The sequence below is a fragment of the Carica papaya genome, chromosome 5, assembly GCF_054855325.1.
Source record: "Carica papaya isolate Zhongbai chromosome 5, ASM5485532v1, whole genome shotgun sequence".
Lineage (NCBI taxonomy): Eukaryota > Viridiplantae > Streptophyta > Magnoliopsida > Brassicales > Caricaceae > Carica > Carica papaya.
In genome coordinates, this window is record NC_142313.1 from 5018329 (window position 1) to 5044974 (window position 26646).

The window sequence follows — 26646 nt, forward strand, 5'->3', positions numbered from 1 at the left end:
ACCAAATAAGACAATACAGTATCGGGTTCACCATAATACAAACTATAATAAAAGAAATCATAGTTCAAGCATACGAGACCATACCATAATTACATCAAACATCATGCTGCATTTAATACTGGAAATTAGACCAAACAATAACAGACCAACACTGTATCAGACTCGGGCCCCATTGGCAACCTAAATCAATTATACATCTATAAAGTCACACAGTACAGTTTAATTATTTATTTAGCTTTAATACCGTGATAGAAAATAGAGTGAGAGGTCCTTACTTGTTTCGGGGTCTGAATTCGACTCTACAGTGCGTCTACAGATTGTCCCTAATTTTTCTGAATTTTTTCCTGAAAAAACTGAAACGCACTACCGGTACCTGCACGTGTCCCAAAAAATCCCAAATCAGACCTAGGGCCCCTTTTGGCCAATATCAGAATTTCGGCACGGCGGCTCCTGCGTGCTCCGGCAAGCGGCGACGATTCACCTCGGGTTGGCCGTTTTCGGCCACACTTGCATCGGTCCCTGCGATAAAACAATCCTAGGGCCCTCGGTGGGCCCAAAAATCACGAAAAATCGAAACTTACCGGCGGCGATGCTCTCGGGTGCGGCGACTCCTCCGGTGTGAGTCGCATTTTGATGTTTGGCTCTGATCAACCTGTAGATAAAAGAACGGTGATCACAATGGTATAACATTTGCATCGAACGGAGGCCGGGAAGGGCCTCATCGGAGGCAAAAACAGAGGGGGGCGCGGCGGCGTCGCTGGGCTTCGGCTGGGTTTTTCGGCCGTTTTGCCGGTGGTTTGGCTCCAGTTTGGCCATAGGTGGACTCAGCATCGAAAAACGAGCTAGGGGGAGAAAATTTACCTCGATCGGCGGTCGAAAACTTCCCCGGTGCGGCGACGGCCGGCTCCTCCGGCGAGGCACTGGCGGCTAGGGTTTTGTGGTCAGGTGTGGGTGGGGTTATTTATACCCTTTGCCTTTTAATCTCAATCGTCCGTCAAGATTAAATCTGGACCGTCTGATTGCGATTTAATTGAGATTAAATCTGGGCCGTCCATCGCGATGCAATCTGGACCGTCCGTGCCTGATTGAATCTGGACCATCCGTACGTGTGAATCTGGGCCGTCCGTGCGCGCGGGAACGGGTCTGGGCCGTCCGATCGCGCGCACGCGGATCGCACACATGGCCCGTCCCCTGGTCAGCGTTTCCTTGCCATGCGGCGTGTCCTGGTTGGCCGGGGCTGCTAACCGGGCCGCTGACGTGGCACAACTTTTCTAAATTGCGTTTTGACCACCGGTTTTCGATTTTCTTTTAAAAAATACCCTCAAAATCCAAATTTTCACCCCTTTTTCCCAAAATCAATTTCAATTAAATCCAAATAATATTTTTACCCAATTTTATCATTATTATTATTTTTATTTTCATTTAATTAAATTAAATTAAATCAAGTTAAATTAAATAAAAATCTAAAAAATTCAAATAAATAAAAAAAATAAAAAATAATAAGATAAAATAAGAGAAAAAAAAACACTTGGGTGTTACAGTAGATAAAATATTTTTTAGTTTCTTATTGAGCATGTGTTTGATTTTATATATTGACAGATTTATGAGAGCTGTAATAATTAATTTGGTAAATCAAAATATTTTTTTATTTTTTAAAATTCAATGTACTTATACATGTTTTTATTAATATACTTATATTACATTCTAAAATTTATAATTTTATTATTATTAATATCATCGCCATTATATTTACTGTTAATAAGTTAGATGGTCGTATAAATAAAATTTTTATAAATTAAGAAAATATAGCTTATAAATAATATAGTTCTTTACATATGAAATGAAGCTTAATGTTTTTAAAAACCTTAATTTAATTTGTAATTCATCTAAAACATAATAATTCCTAGCTCAAGCTTGTTTCAAATTTTGATTACATAAAATATAAATGAGAATATAATATAAATAGAATAGAAATTTGATGGAAAAATAACATTTTAATTCTAATCAATTTATTATCCAATTTAAGATGGTTTTTTTTTTTTTAATTTCTTAATCCATTGACTGTCTAGAATACAAATTAATGATTCTGAAATTAAAGATACCACTAAAATTATGTCAATTATACATCAAATTAATGTGTAAATATAAATAATTGTTGCATATTAATAATTGAATTGGGTGGAGAAAAAACATATTTAAACTAAATATAACAGATTAAATTTAGTTTAAATTTCAATTACATAGAATAAGGATACGAGTATAATATAAATATGATAAAATTTAAGTAAAAGTATACTTCTAATTGAAAGTTAATTATATGTGCAATTGCATCAGTATTTTGTATTTATCTTTTAATAAGAATATAATAAAATTGAATATATGGATGTAATTAATTTAATTATATATTAAATATACAAATTATGATTAAATTCTTTGTGCCAAATAATTTAAATTTATCAATTGGATGAGAAATTAATAAAATTGAATAAAAATATTCTGACTTTACCCTTTACAAAAGTAGATTACCAATCAAAAGTTTGTACTTAAAATTGGTCAAAGTAAACATTACAATTGATTGGGGCAGTTTGATTAGGCTTTTTCCCCCCTCTTTAGGCCCATTCGACTTTTAAACCCACCTTAATAAACTTTTGAGCTACATAAGAAAACATCCAACAAAAGAAATTTTGAGTGCAATGTAATAGTAGGATATGTCAATACAAATATATACATATATGTACATGGCTATCAACATATATCAATACAAATAGTAGGATGATGTGGGAAAAGTAACAAAAATTCAAAATCTTTACCTCATGCTCTGTCTTTTTACAGTCTTCAAAGGTTCTTGTAATTTGAAAGAATACGAGCTGAGATTATGAAGCACGAACATTGAAATAGACATCTTTTGCAACGTAGTCTCTCAATACAAGTTCTACCTCTTCCACCACTCCTAGTCTTCTCAACCACACAGCTAGTATTTCCGAAGCTTCTTTTTCAACATGAATACCATCTTTCTCCAGATCGATCAGTAGCTCCAAGGCCTCGCTTAGCTTGTTCTGTTTTTCGTAAACAGCCAAAACTAAAGCCACACATTTATCATTAGGTCGTAGACCTGCTTTCCTCATATTCTCAAATGCTACGAGTGCCTTCTGGCTTTGACCCGTCATTTGATAAGCATTGATAAGGAGTGCACAGTGCCTAACATCAGGAGATATACCAGCATATTGTATTGCATCAAATAATCTTTGCGCACCTTCTGCATCACCAATCATGGAATATGCTCTTAAAAGTGCCTTGTAAATTTCATTTCCTGCATAGATTTCTTGGGCCTCCATTTCTCTGAGTAAAACTTCTCCTTGCTCAGGCATTCCAGCCCTAATGTAAGTCATTATCATCGAACCATATGATCTTTTGTCCAATGGTTCCCCAAGCAGCTTGATCTCTTCGAAAGTTTCTTCAGCCAGATTAAGATTGCCAGACTTACTGTACATGTTAACCATAGCAGTCAGTGTGACCTGATCGCAGATGAATCCTCTTCTCTTCATTGCTAAAAGAGTATTTTTGGCATCTTCGAGCCGGTTTTGCTTCCCATAAAAGTGGATTATTTTAGTGTAGTCTCGGACATTGGGTTCAAAAGATTCTTCATGGAGAGCAAGTTCTGACATCTAAGTGAAATGCAACAACCAAAAGAATAAGTTCATATTAAAGTTTACTTGTATGCAATTTCAAATAAAGATACAATTTCTATTAAAGAACATTGGGGTCTACAGACGTTGAACACAACCAAGTCAATGCTAGATAGTTTGGGATATAAATCGTGAAGGAATAAAAAGTAGGGAAGAATTAAACACTACGTTTGCACCAAAAGAGGCAAGGGAAAATAAAGGATGCTTATCATTCCTTTTTCTTTTCAGGAGGGAATGGGTAAAAAGTAAAATATATAACATACTTTGGAGAGAGGAAGGGAAAGAGAGGAACAGTGAGCTTTTCCATTCAAATATCCAATCCAGTTCCCCCAGTTGATTGAGAAGAAAAAAAAAAGGGACTAAAAAATTATGAACATACATTGTCCATTACATAGCCTAAAATATCCTGTTAATTGAAACTATTCTTATAATTCATCTTTTTCTTTCTTTCTCTCACCCAAGCAAGAAAAAGAATTACAAGAATCATTTCCTTCCCTTTTCCCAATTTCTAGTTATCCTAATGAAAGTAACATGTTTTGTTTCATTTCCTTAAGAAAATCATATTCGCTCTCCTTTTCTCTCCTCTAGTAACTTTCTATTCAAACATATCAAAAGGATTGCATACATACTTTTTGGGTTTCTGAAGTTTCATACTTAAACAAACATTTTATTCATTCTGAAAAATTCAAAATAATACATCGTTTGTAACAAGGCTAAAAAACCTGCAGCTAGCCATTAGAATGCGAGAACTAAAAAGGCCGATCCAATTAATCATGATCAAGCCTTCTGTAAGGGGTAATATCAACATTTTTATATTATCACGAGAAGAAATTCAATCTAGATGCCCAGAAGAAAGAATCAATATCTTTATCCATTTTGTACAGAAAATAACAGATAAGATTAATAATTTTCATGCAAGGGGGCATATCCCAGTCCAAGTAAGAAATGTGATTGCTTTAGTTTGATAACAACAAGAAATCTCGTGCTGAATTATATAGAATGAATATGGAAATCAGAAGAAGGAATTCTTCAGAATGGTTAGTTACACACCTCATTGATCTCATGCAACATTCTTCCAAACAGAGAAAGACATGGCACCACAAAGCTAAATATTCCCAAAAGAGGGCTCACTTTAATGGGCTAAACACGCAGAGAAGAAGCAGTGTCTACAAAAAAATATAATTTTCTCAGTCAGCTACTGAAGCTAATAAGATTCACTAAAGAGAACAGTGACTACCTTATCTAATTACAAATAATATATTCAACTCACTTTGTTCTTACTATTTGAGGTCTAAATACAAAATTAATTTTGGTGCAAAACATATAGATGCCACAAGCTACAAAACCTATCAGTCCCTCTTGATTAAGAGGAAGAGGGAATTATTACGAAAAAGAAAATAAAATAAATGAAGACCAGACTTTGAAAATACAAAGTTACAAACAGCAGAAGAATGGAGAAGCTCATGCTAGATATTCTTATCAAAAAAATTTTAAACGAAAAAAGAAAGATAATGTTATGAATGCATTTATAAGGCCTAAATAAGATGTTGAAGTTCAATTAAATATAAAATCTTAATTAGTATTAAATTTTCAAATAATAAACATGAAATCCTAATTAATATTAGATTTTTAAATAGTATATGATTTTTCATTAATATTAGATTCCTAAATAGTATAAGATTTCTAATATTTTATTACAATATTTCTAATTAGATTTAGATTTTTAATAAATTAAAATTCCTAAATAAGAATTGTAACCTATATATAAAGGGGTATGCTTGCTATTAATAAAGATAAGTAAGAATATTATTTTAAAATACGGAATTGGAGTTCTCTCTAACGAGATCCAAGATAACAGCTCCTTTTGATGAGATGTAATCTATTTTCACAAAATAGGTTGTTCAAAAAATTACAACAAGTAAAAAAAGCATATTCTGTAATTGAAAATTCTAGATAACCACATAATGACAATATCCTGCTCTTGTAAACATAACAAATTGGTATCAAAGGCTAATACATTGTGTGACTCTGCAATAAAAAAAGATATGCGATTGATGTTTCAGGAAGCTGTGGTCGCAAACGATACACGGACTACAGAGATTGAAAGACGATTGGACAGTCAGTTGCAGGAGTTATCATCGCAATTCAAAGAGATACTGACCAGCTTTAATCGTGACAGACGAACAAAATCAGAAGGGACTACAAGCAGCAACCACTTCTAGGAACAATCACCTCAAGTGTTTCACATTGGAAGTCAATTGTGAAATGCAAACAACTCTCCAGGTAACAAGTCATCCCCCACTACCAAGTTAGGCTTTCCAATGTTTGATAACTCTGAAGATCCTCTAATATGATTGCATCGATCTAAGAAGTTTTTCACCAACCAACACACACTAGAAAGGGATAAGGTGGGATTGGCTTCCTTTCATATGCTTGGAGGGGTGCAACTATGGTACCACCCCTTAAAATCTGAATAACCTACACTTAACTGTACTGAATTCAAAAACCATTGTTCTCTGAGGTTTGGGTCGCCAGTCGGAAGTAACCCGTTGGGGGAACTGGAAAACTTAAAACATAAAAGATCCGTTACGAACTATCAGAGACAGTTTCAAGAAAAACTAGCAAGAACAAACAAGTTCGCTTAGGTTTACCAGCATGTAAGTTTGTTCACAGCAGAATTGATGGATTCCCTCTGGTTAGAGATCGAGACGTAATCACCCACCACTCTTATTCATGCATTGAGTATGTCCAGAACTTTTGAAAGGAAACAACCATTGTGAGATATGACCAAACACAACTACAGTGACAATTCTCAGTCCATGACCAAGCCTAACAATTCGATTCAAAAAACGATTCCACAAGGTAGCACCATTACGACACAATCTGGTAATGCTTCATCTCCATTTATAAAAAAAATTAACAAGAATATAAATGACAGAAAGGAAACTATATGAGTTGTGTTATAACTGCGATGAGCCATTTGTTTAGGGTTACCAATATAAATAGTTGTTTTGCCTCAAGATTAAATGCAACACTGGTCCAGAGCTACCAGAAAAGACCGATAAGGCAGTTACATCTACATTTCAAGCTTGAAAACCAGGGGAGAGTAATGTTATGGATGCATTTATAAGGTTTAAATAAGAGGTTGAAGTTTAATTAAATATGAAATCATAATTAGTATTAGATTTCTAAATAGTAAACATAGAATCCTAATTAGTATTAAATTCCTAAATAACATATGATTTTCCATTAATATTGGATTTTTAAATAGTATAGCATTTCCAATGTTTTAGTAGCGTATTTCTAATTAAATTTAGATTCTTAATTAAATTAAGATTCTTAAATAAGAATTATAACTTCTATAAAAATCTAGTTACGAATACTCCCAGGAAGCTACAGAGAAACAATGAACATAATGCCCAATGGCAAATATATAGGAAAGATTGAAAATTAGAAAAAGAAATGAAGTACCTCGAGAAATAATGGATGTTCCCAATTCTTCAATTCTTTAATAACCAAAAGCCAGTCAGCTCTTGTAGGCTTCATAATCCTCACCCAAGCAGCCAATAAATCTGAGAAACTGCATTTTTGGGGAGAAAAGCATATTATCTGCCTCATAAGTGCCTTGCATCGTTTTGACATCTTGAAGGGAAGTTGAGATATGGCCTGTTTCTGTTCTTCTGTAGCATCAGGGCAAACTTCCACCCACTTAAACTTCAGCTCTTGTTCATCTATTTTTTTTCTTCCTCTCTCCTCTAGATTAGAAACAGGCAATGTTGCCTGACAAGGGAACTTACTATTGCCAAATTTTGCACGTAGCTGAAATAATGAATTTCCCCGAGAAAGGCAGTAATAAGAACTTTTATTTTCATTGATTGGTGGGTATGTTATATATGTGGAAGAAATCATGTTACAGTTAAATGTAGCCATGATAACTGAAGCAAAATTCCAAAATTCTTGACCAACTTCCAGTTCTTTTCTCTTAGAAGCTGCAATGCTTAAATGAAAAGCTTTAAGATAATCAGAGAATTTAGCAAAACGGAACAAATTGAATATACAGAGAAAATAATTAATAAAAAGAGCGAAATAGAAAGCAGAATGGCATTGCAAACTAATTTACTTGTAACCATAGTATACAAAGTGTGAAATCACTGCATATGAACTAAGGACCAAACAGTCCTATAAACACCCCATATGCAATAATGTGCCTATACATTGTCCCATTTTTCAAATCTTAGATCCAAGCCTCTATTTTGTTCTATCTCCTAAAATAAACTAAATGTGCATGATAAACATAATCTTCAAAAGTTGAACTGGAATTAAATAAAATCATCTTCTATCAAAAATAACATGCCCAAGATTTGTCTTAATCTGCTGCTAGCCATTTAAACAGGATGCAATTTCTATGAAACATTGAATAAGTTCGCTTTAGATTAGATCCGTGATGCAACTTTAATGGAACATTGAATATGTCCACTTTCAGAGTAGATGCAGCGTGCAATTTCTATGAAACATTGAATAAGCTCACTTTCGGATTAGATACAATAAGAAATAGTCTCTTGGTGACAACACAAAGACTAAGCAACTACATTCTTTAAGAGATTGTCAACAATTACAATTTGGATACTAAAATTGAACATGTTTAAAACCTAAAGAAAAATAAAGCTCAAACTATTAAAATGTAATATTAAAGTTACACCATAACAATTTTGAAATACAAGCAATATCTAACATATCTGCACCTCATTGGATCGAAAGTGAATCCAGGTATGTTTCAGAGTTTAGAATCCATTTACACAGACAGTGAAATAAACAGGTGAATGGACGAAACGGAGTAAAGCATATATACAGATAAACACATGCGTATACCTAAACGAAAATATACAAAAACAGAGAAAGAGCTTGAACGGGAAGCATCTTGTGAGCAAAACGCATCGGAAAACTCCTCAACACCAGTAAATATCGTGTACACAACGTTTGATACATGCCTAAAATCTAAGAAGATACTCAAGTGTAGTTGCATAACATATTTCTTCATAACCAAAAGCCTATAAGATGTTCAATTTGCAATGCAATAGAAAGACCTCTTCAGTAAATTTTTTGTTAAAATAAATCAACAATTTGGAAGTCAACAGCAAACTGAAAACCCAAACAAAGGAAACCCAAGGATCACTTATCAAGATGGTCGAAGGAAAACTTTACCTCTGCAAGTAGCCTACAGAAGGGAAAGCCCGGGAGATTCCTCTCCTTTAGTGACAGAGATGACGAACCATATGAGAAAAGAGTGGAGGAGAATGGCACCAGATTGAAAGGAAATGACTAGCAGCTGGAGGAGAAAGAAGAAGATAGAAATGGAAATGATGATTTCTTTCGGCGTGCTACAGAATGAGGAGGAAGTGATAGTCTCTGACAGGAGATGATGGACATGGCTCCAGCTAATTTTAGCTTGTGGTTTTGGGCTTTAAATTTTGGAGTTGGATAAATGTGTCGAAGTTGACGGACTTGGGCTTTTGTTCTTTTAGTTAAATTTTCTTTTTTGGTAATTAGCTAAAAATTATGAAAAATTATTAAATATATTGAAAATTCTAATTGGGTATTTATTTATTTATGTATGAAAAATTTCTTATCCCCCACGAGTTCTCTATTAAAATTTTGAAAAGTGAAATTATTGTGTGATTTAAATCATAGGGGGTGGTGTTTAAGTGGTAAGAGTAAAAAAAAAATTGATATTGTGAGATTAATATTCTCGACTTAAGTCATAAAATGTCTTATTTATTTTTTTAAATTTATGTAGTTTCAATTTAATTTATTTTGACAATGGAAATTATTAAAAAAAAAAAAAAGGAGATAAAAGAAAAGGTTGAAAAACGAACAATCTGTAAGGAGCGGGTAAGCAAGGCCCCGACCGCGTCCCGGCGGAAAAAGGTAGCATCCTAATGTCTAATTTACCCTTACTCACTTCCGGATATTACAATTCAATCCACATACTTTTCACTGCAAAATGACCGAAGTACGGAGAGGGTATTTCGGTCATATAACATTCGAAACTTTCGACTTGGATAGCTGGATGAAAAAAGAAACCCAAAACGGGATCTAAATCTCTGCCCATCTCTTCGACTTCTCCTTAGGAGCTCACTCGCCTGTTCCTTGTATACTACTCGTCTCTGTATCTTCGACTCTCCACTTTCATCTGTTATGTGCACCACTGCACCCGACTCAGCGAGTCAACTCGCCATTATTACTCGATCAAATAACCGACGAGCTATACAGGGAAGATAAGGAGCGATCATACCTCTTAATTTCCCATTTTCAGTTCCAGATCTGGTTCACTGAGTCACTGAGCTATCCGCAACTCGGGAATGGCTTCTTCGGAAGCCGATTCCCGCTTGAGCCAAGTCATAGCCCCTGCCCTAGAGAAGATCATCAAGAACGCGTCGTGGCGCAAGCACTCCAAGCTAGCTCATGAATGCAAATCCGTCATCGAGACGATCAATTCGCCGCAGAAGCAGCCTCTTACGTTTCCTTCAGATTCCGAACCTGACTCCTCCATCCCTGGCCCGCTTCATGACGGGGGCCCCATCGAGTACTCCCTCGCCGAGTCCGAGTCCATCCTCAGCCCTCTGATCAATGCGTGCGGGACTGGCGTCATAAAGATAGTCGATCCCGCCGTCGATTGTATTCAGAAACTCATCGCCCATGGCTACCTTCGCGGCGAGGCAGACCCCACCGGAGCTACCGAGGCCAAGTTCTTATCCAAATTGATTGAATCCGTTTGCAAATGCCATGATTTGGGCGATGATGCGATTGAGCTGCTGGTGTTGAAAACACTATTATCAGCGGTTACGTCTACGTCGTTGAGGATTCACGGGGACTGCTTGCTGCAGATCGTGAGGACGTGTTATGATATCTACTTGGGGAGCAAAAATGTGGTCAATCAGACGACTGCTAAGGCGTCTCTGATCCAGATGTTAGTGATCGTATTTCGAAGAATGGAAGCCGATTCCTCTACTGTCCCAATTCAACCTATTGTCGTGGCTGAATTGATGGACCCGGTCGAGAAATCCGACGCAGACGGGTCAATGACGCAGTTTGTGCAGGGTTTTATCACAAAAATCATGCAGGATATCGACGGGGTTCTGAATCCGGTGATGCCTGGTAAGAGTTCGTTGGGTGGCCATGATGGTGCATTTGAGACGACGGCCGTTGAGACCACAAATCCTACGGATTTGTTGGACTCCACGGATAAAGATATGTTGGACGCAAAGTATTGGGAAATCAGTATGTATAAGACAGCACTGGAGGGGAGGAAAGGGGAGTTGGCGGATGGGGAAGGAGAGAGAGACGATGATTTGGAGGTTCAGATTGGAAATAAGTTGAGGAGGGATGCATTTTTGGTCTTCAGGGCGCTTTGCAAGTTGTCCATGAAGACTCCGCCTAAGGACGCCTTGGCAGATCCGCAATTGATGAAAGGGAAGATTGTGGCTCTCGAGCTGCTGAAGATTTTGTTGGAGAATGCTGGGGCTGTCTTTAGGACCAGCGAAAGGTGTTGTTATAATAGTTTCTTACGTACTAAATTCTTCTTTACATGCTTATCGCAATTGCAGCTTTCAGTCTTTGTTTTTCCAGTTTGTTTCAATTTGATATTAGCTGTGCATTCTCGACCTAATGATGTAATTTGAAGACAACTTAGAAAAAATTTATTAAGAACCAGAAGTTGTAGATCTCGGATCTTAATAATCAAAGTGATATCTAAATATTTAAATAACAATCATGAATGATCTACTGAAGAACTAAACAAGGGGAATCTTATTTATAGTCACCAGAATACAATTAAACTACCAAATCTAGGACATAAGCAACCAAGGTAAATAGAAAAAGGTAGGAGAATACTTAGGAAAAATAAATTAAAATCTATTTACCTTTATTGTAAAAATTTTCAAAATTTTTATTTCTACTAGAAGAGGAAATTAAATTTTCCTATTGCTTTTAGTTCAATACTTTTAAAATATTTACTAGGCTCTGTAGTTCTGCATCATATCTCTTAGATTTGAAATATTCCCACTTTAGGATCTTACTATCTGCATCACCTTTCTTGTTCCATCAGCTTCTAGTGCATTTTATAGCTTATCCGTGGTAGATTTGTTTTATACTAGGCTTTGTAGGTATTTCTTCATATTTGTTTTAAAAAATATGAACTTGTTACCAATTTTAGTTTTTGAAAGGTAACATAACGTGTAGTTATGCAGTCAGATGATTTTGGTAAGGAATAATTAGTTATGGCTGGTAAGGGATATGGGCTACCGCTGGCTGGGGTTGCGTTGGTTGAATACAGACATTGTTCATGGAAAAATTTACCTGGGTTCCTATGAAGATTACTTGTGATGAGGTGCTCTTCTGTTTGTTTCTGAAGGCTCCCAGTGTTTGGAATTCTATCATTTTTATGTTTTTTGGCAGTAGGGTAGAACAGTACTCAGTTGCTGCGATAATCACTTGTTGCGCATCATACATTGAGGATGTGAAGATGTCTCTTTGCTTTAATCAAATGATTTTTTTAAAAACAATAAGTATAAGTATTATATACAGACACCAAGGGGGTGCAACCCACGTTATAATTTAGTTATCATATCAATTAGCTTCCCAATATTCTCCCTATAATACATTGGTTGATTCAAAATCATAACATCAAGTGTTGGGAACCACCTCTCTCTAATTTTATCTAATCCCTTCTCCACCCCTTTGAATACCCTCCTGTTTCTTTGCTTCCATACAACCCAAAAAATTGCCAACAGTCGAAGCCCCGGCTGATTCTTCCTTCTAGCAATATCTCTCCAGGCCCACACCTCTTCCTTAACAGAACCAGCCAAAGACCCAACTATACCCTAGAATCCCGAATGCCATAGACCATAAGCTGTATGCAATGGGACACCGAAGCAAACTATGGTTGCAAGTCTCCTCTGTTCTCTTGCACAAACAACACCAGTAAACTAAGATCCTCCCCCTTTTCATCAGTGTATCAATGGTTAATATGCACCCGTGAACAGCTTCCCAAGTGAAGAAAGCTATCCTTGGAGGGGCATTCACTTTCCAAATTTGCCTGTACAGGAAATTGCCCTCTGCACGTTCTCTATTGGTCAAGTGTCTGTAGAAAGTCCTCACAGTAAACATCGCATCTGTGCTGAACATCCGTACAGGTTGACCAACATCTTCCGATAGCGAAAATAAAGCCAACGACCTTAAGAGCATTATTATTTTTTTTCAAGAAGAAAGAGCATTATTCAAATGGTTCTTAATTGAAGGGGGCTATTTTCCTTGATATGGCTTATGGATGGAGATTTGTTAGCTGAAGCTGTTGTCTTTCTTGACAAGGCTTGTGGATGAGGGCTTGTTGCTTTCGTTCGAAAATATAGGAGACAAGTGTATAATTTTTTAGAATGGTTGTTTTCTTGCTAGGTTTTATCATCATAAACTTCTCTTGTCCATAGGTTAGGAAAGCAGCATGGAAGCAAGTATCCACTATCATGACAGGTTTCAGAAGTCTCCTTCCAGTGGCCCATCTACTTTATGTGGATCAATTACTGTTTCTGATGGGTCACTTGAGCCGTAGCTCAGTTGGTCTACAGTTCTTTGTGGTGTGCTGATGAGTTAAAATGGAATGACATCAATGATTTATTGGAGTTTTGTGCTGCATTGCGCTTCTTCCTAATTATATTTCATTTACTATTTCAAGTATGAATTTGAGCATGGGTCACTTTGTGGCCCATCTACTTTATGTGGACCAGTTACTATTTTTGATGGGTCACTTGAGCAGTAGTTTAGTTGGTCTACAGATCTTTCTGGTGTGCTGATGAGTTAAAATGGAATAAGATAATGATTTATTGGAGTTTTATGCTTTGTTGCCTTTGTTCCTGATTATGTTTTACTTTTTGAGGTATGAATTTGAGAATGGCAGATGATGTTTATGGTGGATAACTGTTGGATGGCACTGCCTTATATCATAATAAATTATGGATGAAAAATAATGATATTGCTAATTCTTGGTAGCCTGTAGTTCTGAAAAAGTTTGGATTTATTTTAATTTTCTTGCATATTTTTATTGTTATTTGTGAAAAGTGAGTGATGTTGTAAAAATTAAAATTGTTGGTATCATTATCTTGCCTCTACTTTTTTGGGGCACGTCATGTATATGATGGAGGATTTTGGATATGTCAAAGATAGTATTACCGAACTGTAAATAATTTTTGTAAATGGGTTGCACCCCGTTGGCGCTTTAGCAAAATTATACTGTTCATACTTTTTATTTTGAAAAAAAAAAAATTATTTGTGAAAAGTGAGTGTCTTGGAGTCATCATAATGCTTGAATTTGTGGTTATCCTAGCATCTCTGTGCAAGTGAAACTCCCAGTCTTTTGTAGTGTAATATTCAGAAATGTAAATCCATGAGGCTTGAAAAAATGGATCTGCATGTGGTATATAAACAAAATGCTGGTGTTCTATCCTTTCAAGATTAATAAGTAGAGTGTATAGTTGGAGGTTTTTGCTTTCATTAATGTGATATGTCAGAGGGCCCATAGGTACACACTACACTATTTCGATGCTACAGAAATGTAAAGTTATTCGTTTATCTTTTTCATATGGCTACTCAACCATGTAAGGTTTGACTTTCTTGGGTACCAAATTAGGTAGGTGGTGGCTTCCGGATGGATTTCTATATTGTTCAAGGGAATTGCAATTTAGTTAAGTTCATAATTTAGTTAAGATCTGGGGAGGGACATAATTGTACTAATCATTGGTTAGTGTTCTTACTACTAAGTAATATATTTCTGTGTCCATTTAGTACTTTGTTTAGATCTGCTAAACAATGTTTGGATAAAAATTAGTAATGGAACAGAGCAGAAAAGAAGGAAAAAGAAATAGTGCTCTTTTGAAGGAAAGGAAGCTGCAAATATTTCCCCTTATATAGATAACTAAAAATTAAAGAAAAAAGGGTAAGTGATAAGAATGACTACTGTAGTATTTTGTTCCTTTAACATTGTAAAATGAAATCATTAATCATTAGAAAATAGTTAATAATGTTATTTATTTATAGAATTAATTAAATTACGACTTAGGCACTTAAGGATAAAATCAAAAATTTACCTTTAAAGTTTTAACTCTTCCTCTCCCCTTGTTTCTCCTCAATTTGGAGAAATGAAAACATTACAATTTTAAACTGCTATCGACTCTTTTCCGTTGGGTAAAACATCTTGTTTTTTTGTTTGGCTGTCGATTAGCCGAGTCATGGATTTATATTCTATGTGCTTTTGGCTTTCGGTTACCAGAAAAGGGACCTTCGCCCAATTATATGTCTTCTGGTTTACAAAGGGTCAACCTCTAGGGTTTTACAGTTCATGGCCTGTGTTCACTCAAGCATCATATGCTGGTGTGGTATGCAACATGGAGGGTACGCCCTGGGGTGAAGTTCTTTGATTAAGCTCTACTGGGCGATGAAATTGTCATCACGGATCCATCAATTTCTTTCTTTTTCTTATTTTTCAAAGGAAATTGACTTTTATACCTTATTAAAGTAGTTGTTGATCCCCAGCCAATGCCATCCGAGAGTCTTCCAAAACTCTCTGCCATCTGATGCGGGCCACCTTTTGTAAAGCAGGAAAGAGTGTGCGCATGGTTTGCGTTTATAAGGGAAAAAGAAGAATGCCCGTTATCTCTTCTTTCCTTTACCAATTTTTACTTTTTCCCCCCAAATAAGTGAAAGGGTACTGATTGTCCCATTCTGGTCACTTTCCTTAATCCAAACATATTGTTAAGTACAGATGTCTTTTTCCTTTCCCAAATAGTGGACCTTATTCATTTTGATTTTTGTGTTTATATAATCAGAGTTAAATTGAGTTTGATCAGTGTGGTAATTTTATCAGACTTGCTCATGCTCTCTTTGATACCGGATTTAGCATTTTATAAATGTAGTTTATTCTTTTTAATTGCCTTCAAGGAAATAAGAGAAAGATGGAAACATGACCAGTCATTGTTGTTTTCTTTTATCGAAAGTGATTTTATTATTGTTATCATTGTCAATTATTATTATTATTATTATTATTTGTTACATTTTTTACTTTGTTCTATTCTGCTGATGAAGGCATTGTATACATTTGTGGTGAAACAGGTTTTTAGGTGCTATCAAGCAATATTTGTGCCTATCCTTGTTGAAGAACAGTGCTTCTGCTCTTATGATTGTTTTCCAGCTTTCTTGCTCCATTTTTATTAGTCTGGTATCGAGATTTCGAGCTGGATTAAAAGCAGAGATTGGCGTCTTTTTCCCTATGATTGTTCTTAGAGTCTTGGAAAACGTTGCTCAACCTAATTTTCAACAGAAGATGATAGTGCTTCGGTTTTTAGAGAAGCTTTGTGTTGATTCACAAATCTTAGTTGATATCTTTATTAACTATGATTGTGATGTCAATTCATCAAATATATTTGAGAGGTATCTTCTCTTCTATCCCATGGATTCATCTTTTGCTAGTCTATCAAGCAAAGGCATTGTGAATGACAAGAGCTTTTGATTTGGTAGTTCTCATCATAATGTTGCATTTACGTATTAGTGGTTGCAACGCAATTCAGTCAATTAAATGCTAATACATTTCTATTTAATTATCATTATTCTTTTCAGAATGGTCAATGGTCTCCTTAAAACCGCTCAAGGTGTCCCTCCTGGTACAGCTACTACATTGTTGCCTCCTCAGGAAGCAACCATGAAGCTTGAAGCCATGAAGTGTTTGGTGGCTGTTTTGAGATCAATGGGAGACTGGATGAACAAGCAGTTGCGCATTCCAGATCCTCATTCTACAAAGAAACTTGAAGCAGATGAGAACAATCCTGAACCTGGGACTCTTCCCTTAGCAAATGGGAATGGAGATGACTCTGTGGAAGCATCAGATTCCCATTCTGAAGCCTCCGGTGAAAGTTCTGATGCTTTGACAATTGAGCAACGCCGGGCTTACAAGCTTGAGCTTCAGGTAAGTTTATACATAAAAAGAATGTTGAATAATGCCGGTTTTTCTTCTGGCTGGTTTTCACCTTCATATTCCCATGAAATCTAATTTATAATTATGGCAGGAAGGTATATCTCTTTTTAATCGGAAACCTAAGAAAGGAATCGAATTCCTAATCAATGCAAACAAGGTGGGCAATTCACCAGAGGAGATAGCAGCTTTTCTCAAAAATGCATCTGGTTTGAACAAAACTTTGATCGGTGATTATCTAGGAGAAAGAGAAGATGTATCACTGAAAGTGATGCATGCCTATGTGGACTCTTTTGACTTTCAAGGCTTGGAGTTTGATGAGGCAATCCGGATCTTTCTTCAAGGATTTAGATTGCCTGGTGAGGCACAAAAGATTGATCGAATCATGGAAAAGTTTGCTGAGCGTTACTGCAAATGTAATCCTAAGGCTTTTATTAGTGCAGACACTGCATATGTTCTTGCTTATTCTGTCATTATGCTCAATACTGATGCCCATAATCCCATGGTTAAGAACAAGGTGTGTTAAATTACTTGTTTAAGTAACCTACATGTTTTCCCTGTGAAAAGTTTCATTTGACACATGCTATGTTGTTAAGGCTCTCATTTTTTTTTTCTGTGCCATTAAAATTTGTAGATGTCAGCTGACGACTTCATTAGAAACAACCGTGGGATAGATGATGGAAAAGATTTACCTGAGGATTACCTAAGATCATTGTTTGATCGTATAGCAAGAAATGAGATTAAAATGAAGGAGGATGATTTGGCTCCCCAACAAAGGCAATCATTGAGCTCAAACAGAATATTAGGCTTGGATAGTATCTTGAATATTGTGATTCGTAAGCGGGGTGAAGATGCGCATATGGAGACCAGCGATGATCTTATCAGGCACATGCAAGAACAATTTAAAGAAAAGGCTCGCAAATCCGAGTAAGATCAACTGGCTTTTCCCATTCTCCAGAAAATTGGTGCTTTTCCATGTGAACTTATATCTAAAATTCGTTTAGAGGAATGCATCTATGTCTAAACTACGGTATTTGAGGTTCTTTTCATTTTCAGTTTCTACCATGTGACCTCTGTAGCTGAAATTGGACTATGCTTATCGAGTATTAAAAAAAGATAACATAGACAAAAGGCATGGGCACCAAAAATTAAGTACAGAAGCAACCAAGAAGCAAAATTTACAAAGTAGGGCTGCCTAAAATGTCTAGAATGTTCTCAAGATCTTCTCCTAAATAAAGAGGATACTTTGAACAAAATACATAAGATCTGGAACTATCTGTCTCTAATCCTATAAAAATTAGATACAAGACCATCAAACACTCTTCTATGAGTTCTAATGGCAAAGAATATCTGGGGAAGAGGGCAATCGGCTTCTTTTTGTTCTTTCTTTCTTTTTTTTTTTTTTTTGAAAGAAAGCTTCTTCTGGTTCTTGTTAACCCAGATACCATCCCAAACGAGAAATTCAGAAGAATTAGATCCACTCATGACCCAACTTATGCCTATCAGGCTAGTAACCGAGTCCCATAATATTCTCCTCTTCATATGTTGGGAGTCCTGGGATTTGAAGTAGCTTTTCTTTATTTCAAAAAAAATAATATTCTCCTCTTCAAGCACCATAAGAGAAGCTGTTTGCAGGGATTATGTTTTCCTATATTTCATGTATTAAATATGTATATTTAGACAAAAATTTTAAGTTTTTCTTGATTCTGAGTAGCTTCGTATTTTGTAGGTCAGTTTACTATGCAGCAACAGATGTTGTTATACTCAGATTCATGATTGAGGTCTGTTGGGCCCCTATGTTGGCTGCCTTCAGTGTGCCACTTGATCAAAGTGATGATGAAGTGGTGATATCCCTGTGCCTTGAAGGTTTCCAGTGTGCCATCCATGTTACATCTGTAATGTCCATGAAGACTCATAGAGATGCTTTTGTGACCTCGTTAGCAAAGTTCACTTCCCTCCACTCTCCTGCTGATATCAAGCAGAAAAACATAGATGCCATTAAGGTTAGTCTTTTTGTTTTTTTTTTTCCAATCATATTTGTCATATACCTTAATACATTGGTTGCAGTCCTGTTTTAGCTTTACCCTTTTGTTTTAGAAATTTTAAGTTTATAACTCATATATGCATGGGAATTAGCTCAAGTCCAATGGGAGTTTAAGGGACATGCATGTGTTGTGAGACAGATCCACATTATTATTTTTAATTATGAAATGAGTAGCTTAACATGCCTAACCTGAGCTCTTCTATAATGTGGCTCAAGTGTTAGAACTGAGAGCAGGGTGGACAGCACTTGGTATTTTTTCTGCCCCCTTAGTTTCAGGATTATGGTGATTTAACAGAGATCCACCCAGATTTATACTGCTCGACTTCAATAGGAAGAATATTTAAGAAGTAATCAACACTTTCATGATGCTTTCTCTCTCTCTCTCTCTCTCTCTCTCTCTCTCTCTCTCTCTCTTTAAATTGTTGTTAGTGGATTCATGTGCATCAAAAGGTTATACTTTTTTTACAGCTTTTTGTTTTTCACCATAATTCATTGTTTCCCTCCCTGAAAAGCTAGTTATAACTTTTGATTGAACTAACATTTTTTTGGTATTTATACTGTTAACAGGCAATAGTTAAACTTGCAGATGAAGAGGGTAACTATTTACAAGAAGCTTGGGAGCATATTCTGACATGTGTTTCCCGGTTTGAGCATCTTCATCTTTTGGGTGAAGGTGCTCCTCCAGATGCTACTTTCTTTGCCTTTCCTCAGACCGAGTCAGAAAAATCAAAACAATCTAAATCAATGGTTCTTCCAGTTCTAAAAAAGAAGGGACCTGGGAGGATTCAGTATGCAGCTGCTGCTGTGATGAGGGGTTCATATGATAGTGCTGGTATTGGGGGAAATGCTTCTGGGGTGGTTACATCTGAGCAGATGAACAACTTAGTTTCAAACTTAAACATGTTAGAACAAGTTGGTGAAATGAATCGCATATTTACTAGGAGTCAGAAATTAAACAGTGAAGCAATAGTAGACTTTGTTAGAGCTCTCTGCAAGGTTTCAATGGAGGAATTGCGATCTCCATCTGATCCACGGGTTTTCAGCCTAACAAAGATTGTGGAGATTGCGTAAGAATCTTCCTGTTTTCTTTTTCTCCTAATATATTGGGATAACTTGTTATTTTCATGATCCCTTAGTCATTATGGCATCATAATGTTTTCCTTTAAATGACAGACACTATAACATGAATCGCATAAGGCTTGTGTGGACAAGCATCTGGCACGTTCTCTCAGATTTCTTTGTGACTATTGGTTGTTCTGAAAACCTTTCAATTGCAATATTTGCAATGGATTCTTTACGGCAGTTATCAATGAAATTCTTGGAGCGAGAGGAGTTGGCTAATTATAACTTTCAGAATGAGTTTATGAAGCCTTTTGTCATTGTAATGCGTAAGAGTAGTGCAGTTGAGATCAGAGAATTGATTATTAGATGTGTCTCTCAGATGGTTTTATCTCGGGTCAACAATGTCAAGTCAGGATGGAAGAGCATGTTCATGGTATTATATCTTCAAAATCTCATATTACTATTTCTGAAAGAACTATTTTATTGATAGATTTGATGTTAGACCTGTATGTTTGGTTATTTGATATCTAGATGAATTATACAACTTCAATAACTTTTCAGTAACTGATCATTGCCAATTACCTTTTCCTAGGTCTTCACTACAGCAGCTTATGATGATCATAAAAATATTGTGCTATTGGCCTTTGAAATAATTGAGAAGATTATCAGAGACTACTTCCCGTACATCACAGAGACTGAAACAACTACTTTCACAGATTGTGTAAATTGCCTAATAGCATTCACCAATAGTAGATTCAACAAAGACATTAGCCTCAATGCCATTGCTTTTCTTCGCTTTTGTGCCACAAAACTTGCAGAAGGGGATCTTGGCTCCTCATCAAGGAATAAGGACAAAGAAGCTTCTGTAAAGAATCCTCCATCTCCTCAAGGAGGAAAAAGTGGAAAACTCGATAATGGAGAGCTTGTGGATAAGGATGACCATCTATATTTCTGGTTCCCTCTGTTAGCTGGTAAGCAAATTCCATTAGCTTGTTATCAATTGTCTGTTTATAGTTGATACATTTCTGAACTTGCTTGTCTGCTTGTCGTATAGACATTATTTTCTTTCTGCAGTTAGCACTTTTCACATTTCTGAACATTGGGTCATGCTTCCTTTTTTCCTGTTCAGGCTTATCAGAGCTTAGCTTTGACCCTAGACCGGAAATCAGAAAGAGTGCATTGCAAGTTCTGTTTGATACTTTGCGGAACCATGGTCACCTCTTCTCACTGACTTTATGGGAGCGAGTGTTTGAGTCTGTTTTATTTCCTATATTTGACTATGTTCGACATGCTATTGACCCTTCTGGGGAGGACTCAGTGGAGCAAGGGAGCTATGGTGACACAGATGAACTTGATCAAGATGCGTGGCTCTATGAGACATGCACGTTGGCCCTGCAACTGGTTGTTGATCTCTTTGTTAAGTTTTATAGCACTGTCAATCCACTTTTGAAGAAGGTGCTGACTCTACTTGTAAGTTTCATTAAGCGTCCTCATCAGAGTCTTGCTGGTATAGGGATTGCTGCATTTGTTCGTTTGATGAGCAATGCTGGTGATTTGTTTTCCGAGGAGAAGTGGCTAGAAGTGGTCTCCTCGTTAAAAGAAGCCGCTAATGCCACATGTCCAGATTTCTCTTATATTCTTGGTGGCGATGACATAAGTAGAAGTGTTTTGAATGAACAAAATATTGGAGAGCCTGTTGGTTCTGGTGCACTAGATGATGATTCGGAGAGCTTGAGGGCACAGCATGTTTATGCTTCCATATCTGATGCAAAATGCAGAGCTGCAGTTCAACTTTTGTTAATTCAGGTAATCTTTTATTTCAAAACTCTGAAGCTAGTAGAGAAATTTTGGTGTATGAGTAAGCCAATATAAAGATATTAGCTATTGGAGGCCCTGTGTTGGCACATTTTGGCCTGATACCCTGTTATTAGAGAGACGAACAAAGTACAAATTTAGAGGATAACAATCCTTCTAAGCCAATAAATGGCAAAATAAGGATTGTTTTCCATGTCTATAAATGCAGTATTGATAAATGGATGTTTTGATATGCTTATTGTAGTATCAATTTAGACATGTCTGTCGTTTTTCTTTTTCCTATTTCCTCATGAGTTATGGGGAAATGACGGGAGGTGGTAATTGTGATTAGAAGTGTTATGGATTATACTGTTTTGTTCTTCTGGATATTGGTTGTGAGAATTTCTCATTAAAATTGCAGGCAGTGATGGAAATCTACAACATGTACCGGACTTATCTTTCATCAAAGAATACATTGGTACTCTTTGATGCTTTGCATGATGTGGCATCACATGCTCACAAGGTCAACAGTAACATTATATTACGATCAAAGCTTCAGGAATTAGGTTCCATGACCCAAATGCAAGACCCTCCACTACTTCGCCTTGAAAACGAGTCTTATCAAATCTGTCTCACATTCTTAAGGAATCTTATATTAGATGGGTCTCACAATTACGAAGAGGACGAAGTGGAGCCCTGCCTTATTGATCTTTGCCAGGAGGTGTTACGGTTATACATTGAAACATCTAGCTCTGGACGAGTATCTGAATCATCTCCAAATGGGCAAAAATCCAATTGGCGGATTCCATTGGGTTCTGGAAAACGAAGGGAACTGGCTTCGCGAGCACCTCTAGTTGTTGCAACCCTCCAGGCTATTTGTAGTTTGGGAGATACCTCATTTGAGAAGAACGTAGCTCACTTCTTCCCTCTTCTAGCAAGCTTGATTAGTTGTGAACATGGGTCAAATGAGGTCCAGTTGGCTCTCAGCGAGATGCTAAGCATGTCAGTGGGTCCTGTACTGCTCCGATCATGTTGATCCTAGATATTGGTAAGATTGGTCTCCACATTTTAGATGTATGATATTCCTTTTGTCTGACTCTTTTAATTATCCGTTTCCTTTTTTATTATAATATTTTTTACGGTAAGTATAGATTCATAGTGTACGAAGAGTCTAGCTATGGTTTTGGATTCACTGTTGCTTCTGGGTGGTCGTTTATTCAGGAGTGCGGCTTATTTGTTCAGAATTTATAGGATGTCATCAGGAGTTTTTTGTTGTATGCTAGTCAAATGTTTCTCTGTTTTCTGAACAGCATTTTTTTTGTAGAAATTACACGTGAGGTGTGTAATCAGGACGTATGTAGTTTCTCTAAGATTTCATATTCTTTCTTAGCCTACAAGTACTAAATATCCATCATCCATAAGCTTCAGGAAAATGGTCCTTAATTAGCAAGTCTAGGCTATTTGCTATTTAATGCTTGAAGACTTTTAGCTAAATTTATATTGCTTCTGAGTAGTTTCCATGATTGACCCTCTAGTGAACCAGCGCCTTTATATCTTTAATTTTAATAATCCTTTTTACAAAATACGATTCTTTTACCCAGAAAGAAAACTTTGTTTCATTTGGACTTGCTAATCTTTAATGGGCTTGATTGGCACATTATGTTGATTAGCTTTATGAGGAATTACGTCCACTTCATGATGTTATCCTAAATGTATTGCATTATATTTATGCATGTATATATTCTCCACCAAAATCAAATAATTCTTCGTGTCGCATGTGTACATATATATATATATGTATGTAATGTTATTGATCAAGGATATTATATCTATCCCATGAATAATTTTGCATGTAATGTTAGAGAAACTAAATGAAAACGTTATCACTTTTAACTAACTATATAAAAACAACGAACTGTTAATCTTTTAACTATTAAATGTTCTTAGACTCTTACGTAATATTATTAATTTATTTTTTGGGTAAAATAATTAGAGCAATTATTTTCAAGTGTTTTATAGATTATTTTATAACGTGTAGTTTATTTTTATTGTAGTAAATAATAATAATAATAATAATAATAACAATAGAATAGATTTTCAAAAAATTATAATATGTTATTATAATAAAAAAATGTAATTTATTCTAAATAAATACCGTGCTATAATACAAGTACAATAAGAAGTATACTGAATTATCAATGATAAATTACTGTCTTGGAGTATCACCAATTAGGGTTTATGAAGAATTCATGGCCAAGTAGGTTAAAGTTCATCTTGGCAGTAGTATGAAAAAAGAAGGAATCCTCTTGGAAGAAAGAAAAACCCGAAAATTGAAACAGCAAAGGAAAATGTAAATTTAGTTTTACGGTTAGTTTTAAGGTGTCAATAAAAAGACCATAATTGCCAATCGAGACAACTCATAATCCCCCCCCCCCCCCCCCCCCCCCCCCCCTCCTGTTGCGGAGACTACAACGGAGATACAAAACAAAAATACTTAAAAAGACATGAAAAGGCCGGCACTTTTTACTAATTTTTCCTATTTCGCTGGATTCCACCCCAACGCGACTCAATCAAACACCTTACCTAAACCAGCTACAGTATATTTCTTCTGCGAATGCTAATTTTCTCCCTTTTTTTCAACCATTTTCCCACATAATCAGAGATTCCTGTTGGAAAACTTGGAAACACAGATTGGAGAATCAGAAGAATGATTTCAGATCATAACTACCCTTTAACCTTTTCTTCTCTCTCTCTCTCTCTCTCTCTCTCTCTCTCTCTCTCTCTCTCTCTCTCTCTCTCTCTCTTACTACTAACTAATTAACCTTGTCTTCTCTCCTCATCGTCTTCTCCCCCCCTTCCTTCCTTTCTCACTGATTCTCAATCATGTTTGGTTGTTTCAGACCTTTGTCTTTGCACAGAAGGGTTAAAACCCTTCTCCTCCGACTAAAAACCCCGAGCAGAAACAAAACTTGGCTCTCTAAAATTAAGCACAAGCGGCTCTCTTCCAGTTTCGATTTGTTAACCTCTTCTTTCGCCACCATGGAAGTATCCAGCCAGTTTGAACAAGTATTCAAGGTCTTCGACGCGAATGGTGACGGCAAGATATCCGCGCTGGAGCTAACCGAAGTGCTTCTCTGCTTGGGCTACGAGAAATCAACGGCTGATGATGAAGCAAAAGCAATGATGAGAGAGGTGGACAGTAATGGAGATGGGTTCATCGATTTGAACGAATTTATGGTCGCCATGAACCCCGTTAATGGCAACTCCGTCAATGGCAACGGGAATGAATACGACCATCTGATGGATGCGTTTATGATTTTCGACGCCGATAAAAATGGACTCATATCTGCTGGTGAGTTGCGCCGGGTTCTGCTCAGTCTTGGATCCAAGAACTGCAGCATTTCAGAGTGCAAGAAGATGATAAAGGGGGTCGACAGGGACGGCGATGGATTCGTGGATTTCGAAGAGTTTCGATCAATGATGAGAGCCAGAAAGTAGCTCCTGAAAAATTGTTGTGAATAGATTGATTAATTAATTAATCAGCCGGGGCTGTAACAACAGATTAAAGCCGTGAAAAGTTTATTATCAAATCCAGTTCGGGTACGAAAATCATTTTCCAATTACTGGAGACAGATGAAGATGATGATGAATGTAAATTTGATCTGATCAAGTAGCTCCATCATATCTACATATATACTTTTGAGTAAGAAGGTTTGAATATTATACCCACAAAAATCTGTAAGTTCTAAATAAATTGAAAAAATGTGATTAGCTCATTTTAAATTTTTTAAGAAAAAACTTAGGTAAAAAGATCGATTGACTTATTGTTGTAAAGTTTCATTTTTTTTTTTTTTGGGTGTATAAACAAAATATTTGGAGTTATTCTTTTTGAATTTCTTATGTATGTACTTTCACATCAATGCCCATAAAGCACATTCTGGATCTTCTTTATTCCCGGCTAGGCACCAAAAGAATATTGTGAAAGCAGCCCTGCTGCCATGGCATGGCCAGTCCTTGGAGGGTTCTCAAAATTCTCTGTAATGTTCTGATTAAATAAGGTTTATCACTTTTAAGATTGTTGATAGGAGAATATAATTTTAACGTTATTGCAAAAAAAGTATTTTTAAGTTATTTGAGACTAAATTTTCTTTTATATATCTATATATATATATATATATTATTTTTTAAAGTTTGTCGAGACTAAACCTCTTTGATTTGGCTAAAAATTTTTAAGAATTTTTTTTCAATAGTTTTATAAATTATCAAATTAGTTTTTAGAATCTGATATTTAATTATGATTTATTCTATAATAGTTTCTTGTAATTTAGTCCTTAATATGTTTTTTTTTTTTTTTTATTCATTTCAAATGTTAATTTTCTTTAATTTTAATGAAAAAACTGAAATAAATAGATTATAATTTTGATTTTTTATTATTATTAATTTATAATTAAATTTATTTTTTAAAATATGCAAATTCGACTTAATCATTTTAATTTTGTTAATTAATTAATATAAATATTTAAAACAAATACATAATGTGTAAAAGATAAATTTGAAAAATAAACATTTATTAAAGTATTAATAACAATGTAATAGTACCAAATTAATGTGTAAAAGATATAATTCATAAATAAATAAAAGAATTAGCTCTACATTCTCCTGTTTGAGTAAGATAAGTTTGTTATGGCGACAAGCAAATTTTGAAGAACTGTTTGAACACGTTGACAAGATAAGATCTCGTACATGTTTTTTTTTTTTTGGCATCGTTGAATTGATGTTTTATGTTCCCACTCTACATATACGTATACATATACATATAGGTTACAAATGCATGCATATATATATATATATATATACGAAAACGACTTGTGAAAATCTCACTCAAAAAGTAATTCAATGCTAGTGTCTTTATGCATGCAACAAACGCCAAAACAATAATTACTACTACCAAAAAAAACAAAAATGAAAATGATGCATCTTGATCCCTTCAATACAATAATACAAAATATATATTTATTTCACCATGTGAATGTTAATGTCTATACATA

The 26646-nt window shown here is 35.7% G+C and overlaps 3 protein-coding genes across 9 annotated transcripts; 2 read left to right on the plus strand and 1 right to left on the minus strand.

The window, feature by feature from the left end:
- Positions 1-2460: 2460 nt before the first annotated feature.
- On the minus strand, positions 2461-9109 carry LOC110819549 (Tetratricopeptide repeat (TPR)-like superfamily protein). 7 transcript variants are annotated; one of them, XM_088219966.1, is made up of 5 exons: positions 7158-7299; positions 6338-6440; positions 5848-6244; positions 4737-4852; positions 2676-3665 (listed from the first exon to the last, which is right to left on the minus strand). In XM_088219966.1, the coding sequence occupies exons 4-5, from the start codon at positions 4755-4757 to the stop codon at positions 2874-2876; spliced, it is 813 nt and encodes a 270-aa protein (XP_088076092.1). In that variant the 5' UTR covers positions 4758-4852; positions 5848-6244; positions 6338-6440; positions 7158-7299; the 3' UTR covers positions 2676-2873. The 7 variants fall into 7 exon arrangements, 6 of the variants coding, with proteins under 6 accessions (XP_088076092.1, XP_088076091.1, XP_088076089.1 ...); XM_088219965.1 differs by having other exon boundaries at positions 5848-6252; XR_015819123.1 differs by lacking the exons at positions 4737-4852; positions 5848-6244; positions 6338-6440 and adding exons at positions 2461-2653; positions 8889-9109 and having other exon boundaries at positions 2811-3665; positions 7158-7675.
- Positions 9110-9753: 644 nt separating this feature from the next.
- LOC110819550 (brefeldin A-inhibited guanine nucleotide-exchange protein 2) lies at positions 9754-22987 on the plus strand. The gene is made up of 11 exons (XM_088219416.1): positions 9754-11229; positions 15843-16160; positions 16347-16692; positions 16793-17215; positions 17333-17625; positions 18428-18701; positions 19310-19809; positions 19916-20237; positions 20397-20775; positions 20934-21610; positions 22020-22987. The coding sequence occupies exons 1-11, from the start codon at positions 10046-10048 to the stop codon at positions 22632-22634; spliced, it is 5331 nt and encodes a 1776-aa protein (XP_088075542.1). The 5' UTR covers positions 9754-10045; the 3' UTR covers positions 22635-22987.
- A 1054-nt stretch (positions 22988-24041) lies between these two features.
- Positions 24042-25480, plus strand: LOC110819481 (putative calcium-binding protein CML18). The gene has a single exon (XM_022048694.2). The coding sequence runs from the start codon at positions 24482-24484 to the stop codon at positions 25094-25096; it is 615 nt and encodes a 204-aa protein (XP_021904386.1). The 5' UTR covers positions 24042-24481; the 3' UTR covers positions 25097-25480.
- Positions 25481-26646: the final 1166 nt, after the last annotated feature.